The following is a 9,260-nucleotide window of genomic DNA, read 5'->3' as shown; positions in this document are numbered from 1 at the left end:
AAATTTTTTTTATACCTCAAAACATGTATAATAAAGCCTCAAATTTCATTTTCCATGATCCATTGAATAGTTTCCAAGAAAAAAATTCCCAAAAAAACGTTCATTTTTCAGTGCGCCTGGGTAGTATAACCCCTTAAATACTAAATTAAGAAAATATTTTAATAAAATTGTAATTTTCGCTTGAAATACCACAATGCAATGAAAACACGAGACTTAATCATTATTATGCAATAAAAACCTTGCGAAGTTCCACTGAATTTTCCACGAGAAAACTCGTCAACATCGCAACTGATCGATAGGTCAGAGCCTCTATCACATAGTCCGCTTCTCGGACGAAACTTCCAGCCGGTTGCAGAGCCATTGTGGAGTCCATCGGACCTAGTTCGCCAAGACATTTCGTGGCCTCCATCGACACGCGTGGATTAGGCGATTCTGTTAGTCTAATGAGTCTGAGGAGTGAATTTTAAAAATATTATGTGATAAAATAAAAAATATAGAAAATAAGAGACACCCAAAGGAAAGAAATTAAATAATAATATTATTATAAACATTATTATTATATATATATTATATAATATATAATAATGTTAATATTAACGTATATGTAATATTAATTTGAATAAAATGCATGTTTACTTGAATATCAACCGATGCAGGATGTTAGCACCATCCTCAGGATACGGACTCTGCAACTTTTGGTGTAGTTTTCGCAACTCACTTTTCTTCGTCGATAACTGCTGCGTAAAATTCGCAAGATCTTCCAGCGTGCACTCGACGTTTTCCTCACCCATGGCGTCCAGGAAACGTTCCAGCTCGTCTTCAAGGCACAGCGCAGATCCATCGTCCAATCTGATGGTGTTATGAGTTTCTCTTACATCCTGAAAGATCTCGTGATTCGGAAACGAGCCGAGTTTTGCGATGGCCTCTCGTAGTACGTTTCTTTGCTCCACCACGAGGAATTTAAGTAGACTCGCAGCCATCTCGCTGATGCTGCTATTTTTCGATTGCGCCAGGCCGATCAGATTTGCCACGATAAACCGGAGAACGTCTTGGACCTCCGTGGCTCTCGCGGGTAGCGCTTGTCTCAGGAACAGGTCCAGGAACTTACAGCATGCCGCGACGAGCGTCTCGTCGCCATCACCGCCATTCCTGGTGAGATGCAACAAGCTGTAGCACACATCCCGGATCAGGAACGCGGCCATTTCATTGAAAACGGACTTCGAGAGGTCGTGCGTTAGCCGCAAGCAGAAGTACGCGTACTGATGCAGTCGCTTGAGCTTACCCTCGCGGGAGCGCGACAAATGTACGGCGCTTGCGAGCCGCAACAGTGTCTTTTGCAGCGTCGCCGGTTGTTGTTCTACCAGCATATGTGTGTTCAGGGAATAACTCGATTCTAGATAATCAAAGCACAGATCCAGCACAGCTCGTGAGAAATGCGGTGGATCCGTCGCCGGGAAGTACGTAAATGAGATCGAGAGAATCTTCTTGAAATCATCTTCATCGTGTAGCCGCCGTATTAGTTCTACAAGAATGTCCTGTAAGCGAGAACGGAATAGCTGACTGAATTTTTTCGTGTTTGCGAACTCGTCCGTGTTATTTATCAACTTGCGCATTGTGTCAGTATCGAATACAACTGCACGCGATATCAGCCACACGAAGCAGGATGGGAAGACATCCTCGAAGACTTTATTGAAGTCCACATCGGTATTCACGCAAAAGGACACGGTCTCTTCGATGTCCGAAGTGCGCAGTAGAACCGGGACAATGCAGTTGATGTTTTTTCTAAAGAATTCGTCGATAGTCTCGCATCCTATTGATAATATATATGATAATAATAAATTTGATTCAATTTATAGTGCTTATATTAAATATCAATTTATGTTATATACTGTAAATATCATTTTTTATATTTTATAAAACTGTAATGAACAATTTTTTTTTTCATTATCTTTACTTGTATCGTTAGTGGATGTCAGATGCCACAAAAAATTTTGTTTTTCATAATATTATTATTTATTACTAAGTTGGTATAAATAACTGAATTTTTTATTTTAAAACCACTATTGTACTAATATTGCATCAAATTGCATCAAATCAACAAATTCTTACTCATAAGCATCCATGGAAAATTCTGCAATTGACAATGCGCGTCTTCGATCCAAGAAGTCAGCAGATAATTCAAGTTATCTTCTATGAGCGACACGTATGTCGTCGTGTGATGCGCCGCCGCTAAGAGAACCTTCCGCACCGTCTGCACATTCACTTGCTTTTCCGTCGTTAGTCGCAACATCGCACACAGGGCGCGACCCTGAAGGACTCCACTGGCGCATGCCACGGAGGCCAGCGCGATTAATGCGGTGACTGTTCTGGTCTCCTTCTCATCTTGCAATTGACTTTCTCTCAAACTGTTGCTATTCCACAAAAATGAAAAAAAAAAAAAAAAATTACAAGTGCTACTCGTTGCACATTATTATGTACTCTTTTGAATTATGCGCAATGTTAAAAATTGCCCTGATAAAAATTTGTCAAGTATTTTTCATATAATTTTTCAAAATTTTATGTCAACTTCAAAATTTCTGAATAAGTTTATAACTTTTTAGAAAATTTCTCAGATTTTTTTTATACAAATTGGAATACTTTTCAGAAGTACCAAGAAAGTCTACAGCATTTCAAGAATTTTTCTTAGATTTCTCAATATTTCTGCGAGTAATAATTCGTATAAAAATTCTAAGATAAATTTTCAGCAGGTTTTTTCAGCAGGATGCTATAAAAAGAATAAATATTGGATGTTTTTATAAAAAGTTTCTATAAAAAACAGTTTATAATATTGCTATCTAATTTATTTTAATATGATATTTCCTAAATATTTCTATCTCTCTAGACTCTATTATAATGTTCATACTTCTGCAAGTTGGAATTCGACTGCTCCGCCTCATCGAGCAGCTCGAACACTGTTTCCTCCACCTTCACAAAGATGCGTTCCTTCCATTTATGAGCGACATTTCTGAAGGATAGGATCTCTTGCAGACATTGCACTGCTTGTGACCGAAGCACAAAGAGTGTATCACCAATGTAACCGAGGATGCTGTCCAGTAGCGTCAAAACGTCGTCATCATCGGAAATGTAAACGCTACTCCAGGAGAAATTCGGATCAATCCGTACGAAATTGCATACGCACTTCATATAGCTCGTATGCACGAGAACGCTACAGTTTCGATTACAAATGCGCTTATGAAGCTGTTCGAGCGCGTGGAGGAACGTTTTGGGCGAATAACCATATTTAATCGCGTACTCGAAGAAGTATGGTAGCAGATTTAATAGCCGTCGCAACGATTCCTCATCTTTGCAACCTTTCTGGCATACTTCCAGCAGAAATTCCAACGGTGTATCCGCGCACTCGCGCTGGATCTCGTCATGGTCGCGTGCAATGAGCGATTCGAGGATCAGCAGTGACATGCTGGAATCCACGTAGCTCGTGAAGTCCTGTTGCATAGTCAGCAAGTTATGCATCATCTTTTTCTGCAACGTGGACTTGCTGTGATTTGCGTCGATGTGTAAAGCGCAGAAGGATGATAAGGCCTCTATGGTCTGCAGACGAATCACGCCCTCGCGCGGATGGCTTGGCTTTGGGTCTGATGTCTCCAGATACATGCTAGCGTTCCGCTTGCGTCTTCCCTGAAACAATGACATGTTACAATCGTTCATTAAAAACAATTTCTTCGTTACACAAGAACAAGTTAATTTCCTCATTTACCTGATAAGTGTTAGAATCTTCATTACAATCGTAATTATAATTGTCGTTTTGATTCAATAGCTCGAATATGTTTTTTATCATGTCCATTGTAGATGCAGAGACAATTATTTTAGCAATTTCCGTATCGTAGGTTGCTCCATAAAATATCCTCAATGCTCTGGTTACGTTCAGTAGGAACATATTTTTGCACCTGCGAGGAAACATTTAATGTAACCAAGATATTGAACACATTTGTAAGAAATCAGAATAGTAAAAAAAAAAAACAATAAAAGCTTAAGTGCAGTTCTGCCAGTATAGCATAATAATTACAAAATTTGGAAGTACAAAAGCATTGAATGATTCCTTAATAGTATCTAAAAAGAGAAAAAATAAAAAACTTCTTTCGCTTTATTAAAACTCATACCTATTCCAGTCAATTTTCGTCAGAACTTTGTAGCTGTCATTCAATTGTTTCTCCATTGCATCGATCAGTGGGCAGTAGCCATCAATATCCTCCGTCGTGAAAATATTCTGTTGCTTCAGAATAGATAATAATCTTGCCAGGAACGTCAGCTTCATCAGTACAACATAGATTTCACGTACATTTCTATTCTCGTCATTGGATCCATCCTCTTGAATAATCTTATGCATTTGCTTCATCAGGAAGTTAAATACTTCCTGTATGTAGGAGACAGGATTTCCAGTGTCGGGCATCATCCCGGAATCTTGTTCGACAAGCTTGCTCTGCGAATTCACTGACAACGCTATCTTGAATGTCAAGGACGCATGACAGAGTTGCGGAAGCTCTGTTGAATGGATGTCTTGATGAGGCACAAAAGCGATCACGCGCGCTTTCTCGTGGTTCTGCAAGGATTTCTGCTCAGTCTTAATATTTTGTTTGTAACGAGATTTCAGAACGAGGTTTACTGACAATGCGCAGATGTCCTCGACAGTCTCGATGGACAATCGCGTTGCCAGTTTCTGCCATGTATGGTCTGGAATGTTCAGCAGCCACTCTAGAAGCCGCGTCCTATCACAGATTGGCGCCATCATCATTGAGGGCGACAAATCCAGCACCGATGTGGTCGCGTCCACCGGTAGAGAGACACGCTCGCACAGCCGTCGCAGTGTATGTACGCTATTCGGCGACCAGCGAATCGCCTTGGTCAGGTACAATCTGAGGAGAGCGTTTGCGTTTGGCAGTCTATTGTATCTTACGAAACAGCGAATCAATGAATGGCCCGATTCCTCGTTTTGGTTCACTCCTAGAGATCTGCAAGGATAATCTTGTTGCAATTATAAAATTTATTAATTATAAAATGCAACAATATTAATGTAAACATTGAAATTAAATGTTACATGCCTAAAAAATATTTATAGACAATAGACAATTTTTTAAGTTTGTTTTAGTAAAAAGTAAAAACTAAGTTTTTTAACAGGAAAATTATGTAATGTTTTAAACTAATTTATATAAATAAATTAATAATAAAATTTAAATTAGCATGCACCTAAGTAGCATATCCCAGATCTTGTTCCAGTGAATTGTGGCGTCTTGTATTTCCTCTCCATTAGATATCTCAATTTCCATGAGAACAGCAGCTAGATTGTATAAATTGTTCATGACAGACTCATCTCGAGACACAGCAAGTTCCGTTAAATATTGCAGCAAGGGCGCGAGATCTTGCGACCTCAAACACTGTGGATACTTCCTTAGTGTTTCTGTCAGAATTCTTAATAATGACCACACTTCCTCGGGGCTGCTGTTCGTTACCAGATCAACGATATTTTCAATTTCAATTCTGTTCGTTATTCGTCTGCGTTTGGTTGATTGAGAATAAGGGCCCTCAAGAGAGCTAGTGAAATTTACTGAGTCGTCTATTATCTGTTTTATGACTGCAAAAAAATATGTAACATTTGTTAAATTGATAACTTATTCTTTTACAACTAAATCATACAATTATTTATACAATTAAATCAAATCTTTTATAAATACTTAACGAAAGATATTAAAACAGTGATGATAAAATATGATTGTTAACAATCAATAATCTCGAGAATGTACATACTGTTAGAGAATTATTAATTATTCAGAATTTACATATGTTATATTCTTTGGAAAGAATTCAACATAATGGCGTTTATATATATATAAAGTAAAAGAATTTTTTAATTTATAGAATAAAATTGCTGCTAAAAAGAAAGCCATTTATCTAATTGATAAAATAATTGATATAGATTGATAATACATCGATATTTTTTAAATATTATTTAAAGTGTATGTTAAAGATATTTGTGTTAAAAAATGGCACCTTCACTAGCAAATTGGATGAAACTGCGCCACTGCACGTCCAATTTGCAATTCTCCTGAACAAGCAGATACATGTTACGTAGCAATTTCTTCCATTCGTTCCAATCAAATGCAAAAGCGCCATCATCATGCCTCGAGATACCCTCTGGATGATGAATCTGTAGGAAGATCAACAGCAGCCTATACTTTTCCTCAGAGCCGTTCAAACTTAAGATATTCATCAATGTGCTCTCACTAAATTTGCAGAGCGCGATTCTGGATTCTGTAATGATTTGCCTGCATACACTGCTACTCAATTTGTAAAAAGACTCCGTCAACTGTTCATTGTTTGCTTTTACATCTTTTAAAACGTCATTTTCTAAAACGTGAAATAAATTTACTTAGCATTAGTTCTAATGTAAATAACAACTGTGCATATTTGTTAATAAATATAAAAATAAAATATTTAAAATATTTTATAAAATGTGAACATAAAATAGTTAATGGAATAGTTACCCAGAAACAATAACAAATTTTTCACGTAAAAAAATAAATTCGTATGTAAGAAAGAATAATCAACAATCATCTGCAACGCGTCTAACACAATGTGACTTTGGAGATGTGCCTTTTTGTACAGCTTGATGCAAACTTTCAATAGTTCCCTCCATTGCTCTGGTATAATATTCCTGTGATATATATTTTTGGACAATATGTATTTTACTAATATCCCTAGATAAGTATCCTGATAATGCACATAGACCTTAGAATCTAATATTTGCAATATTCGAGAGACTATATCACTGCTTTTCAAAAAGTCAGCTGACTTTTCGCTGGCTCGGCGAATTGTGTCCTTCATCAAACCACAGTTAGATTGCCTTTCACTGCTCTTAGCATTTGTCTCTTTACTAGGCTTTTCTGCTTCCTATTATTATTCAAATAGCATCAAAAATAAATGAAATTATAACATACAAAATATTAGAAGAACTGTTTTCTATGTAGATTTCAATATAATTCTGCTTACATCAGTAATTATTTTGTGAACTGTGGATATAATACAGTACCAGTTGGCCTTTCCTGAAGCTTTGCTCTCGGTATTCTGGCATATCTCTATAAGAGTGTCGTCATTTTTATATAAATCCTCTAGTTCAGATACGAATTTCTGAAAGTTAACAGGCCTTCGTCACACAAGAAATAATGGAAATAAAAGGATTGTACATTAATATAGTTGAATATATTTTTAGAACAGATGCTTTTAACTAAGAATCTGTTTTCTATGGCTGAACTAGCGTACATTTTTGGAACTTAAAGTGAAATGGATATTTGCTTGATTTGGCAAATGCGAGAGTTCTAGTACAGTCTAGTGCAGAAATAAAAAACAGACCTTAGATTCTTTTACCAATGAAACTTTGTAAATAAAGTTAATTGACTTGAAACACCCTTACATACGTCAAAATCAAGTTTGTTAAGACTACTTTGTAGATTAACCTGCGAATAAGACTATTTCTATTTATTTTACACCGATCACCAAAACAAAAATTGAATGATTTTGAATTTAATTTCTCCGGTTAAACACAGGACGAATCAAATTCCTGACATAAATAACAATGATTAATAGCGGCGATTATGGTTACCTTTCTATCAGTCACTTTCGAGCTATCGGCTAGCTTCAGAATACCGGAAATTCTGTCCGATATTCGCGACATATTCGCAATTCTACCGGTACTCTGATAAGCATCGACGCATTAGCTGTAAAAGAGATTTAAAAAAAATCACATCAGATTCTGATAACCGTTCGCGAAACATTGAACTACAACGAAAGTAACGCAGATGTTTGATCCTCCCGCGAAATACAACAAAGTGCCAATTGCAACGTGCCATTCGGGTCATTCCATACTTCATCATAGATTATAGACGCAATCTAGATAGACGAATGCATGAATGCCTTTGCTGTAAAATTAAAGGTGCATTTACATGCAAGCGTCAACGAGGCAATTTTTACAGCATAAAAAATATTTTTGCTCGTATCGCCCAGCTGATTGGTTGCTGCTTCCGCTGCCTGACGCTTGACGTTTGCATGTGAATACACCTTAAGTCCGGATCTACAATAGGTGTTTTAAGCCGTAAGAAATTGACCAATTACAGTCGAATCCGAGGAGAACAATCGACTGTGATTCGTCCATTTTTTATGGCTTAAGGTTTAAAACACCTATTGTAGATCCGGAGTAACCGTTAACTTATGCCGGTGCCGGTAAAGTTCAACCATAGGATTTCAATACTTTCGTTCATACCACCGACGAGATTCCGACGAGATACTATTAAAGACCGTCAATCCTGGGCAAATTTTCGGCGGTATAAAAAGGGCCCCAAGGACCCGGAGGTAATCGAAGAACGCTGACATTATCGACAATTGATAAATTTGCTATTATTAACATAAATGTTTGACTAATACATTATTAAATTCATGATATTTTATTACATAAATGCTCTATAAATAAATATGCATATTTGTAAAGCTATAGTATCCTATATATATATATTGCCGAAAAATTACAATTTTTTTCTCTGCAATTATTATCTCTATTGATAATCGAACTTTGACGATAACACTGAAATCACAATTTTAAAGAAAAATCGAGTATTATTGAGTTTGAAATGCACGTACACCGATAAACACGTCTACTAAACTAATAAATCATAAAATTAGTATTATACAATATTATTAGTTTTTTTACTCTTAATCACTTCAATATTAACAAGGACGCGAATTCCTATAAGGATGTCGGTCTTTAATAATATCTCGTCACTGTTCATACTAATTCGGCAAGTTAATGAACGAAAATATTGAAATCCTATGGTTGAACTTTACCGGCACTGGCATAAGTTAACGGTTACGGCCATTATAAATCAGGCTTTATGCCGTAAATTTTGTTGTTCTGGTTTATAATGATTTGCTGCATGCCGTAAACCTGCATATCGTACAAATATGGAAATCTTTCCACTAAGGTTATTAATTTAATATCTCTATTAACTATTTCGTTTATTTCCATCTTAGCTCGTATCAAAACTGTACAGAAATGATATAGAATCAGTCACAGTGGTCACACAAGTGCAGAGAGACTTGTAAATTTTGACTAACCTTTACATGATCACTTGCCGCTAAAGATAAAGTTGAGTTAACTTTACGGATACAGCATAAGTTACCAGCATCCGGCAAGTTAGTATGAACGAAAGCATTGAAAT

The 9,260-nt window shown here is 36.6% G+C and overlaps 1 protein-coding gene across 1 annotated transcript in view; it reads right to left on the bottom strand.

Annotated features, from left to right (window-relative positions):
* tefu (Serine/threonine-protein kinase tefu) overlaps window positions 1–7,789 on the bottom strand; it is a 14,957-nt gene extending 7,168 nt beyond the window's left edge. Inside the window, exons 1-11 of the mRNA XM_018456035.1 lie at window positions 7,652–7,789; window positions 7,042–7,179; window positions 6,537–6,942; window positions 6,043–6,399; window positions 5,242–5,626; window positions 4,158–5,006; window positions 3,755–3,944; window positions 2,903–3,675; window positions 2,110–2,411; window positions 637–1,810; window positions 239–449 (exon numbers count right to left, since the gene is read on the bottom strand). Coding sequence (XP_018311537.1) covers window positions 239–449; window positions 637–1,810; window positions 2,110–2,411; window positions 2,903–3,675; window positions 3,755–3,944; window positions 4,158–5,006; window positions 5,242–5,626; window positions 6,043–6,399; window positions 6,537–6,942; window positions 7,042–7,179; window positions 7,652–7,723 — 4,857 coding nt within the window. The 5' untranslated portion in view covers window positions 7,724–7,789. The remainder of the gene's footprint in view (window positions 1–238; window positions 450–636; window positions 1,811–2,109; window positions 2,412–2,902; window positions 3,676–3,754; window positions 3,945–4,157; window positions 5,007–5,241; window positions 5,627–6,042; window positions 6,400–6,536; window positions 6,943–7,041; window positions 7,180–7,651) is intronic.
* Window positions 7,790–9,260: the final 1,471 nt, after the last annotated feature.

Source organism: Mycetomoellerius zeteki, unplaced genomic scaffold, assembly GCF_001594055.1.
Source record: "Mycetomoellerius zeteki isolate Tzet28-1 unplaced genomic scaffold, Tzet1.0 scaffold535, whole genome shotgun sequence".
NCBI classification, from domain to species: domain Eukaryota; kingdom Metazoa; phylum Arthropoda; class Insecta; order Hymenoptera; family Formicidae; genus Mycetomoellerius; species Mycetomoellerius zeteki.
Note: the sequence above shows the minus strand (reverse complement) of the source record. Positions and strands in the feature narration are given on the sequence as shown.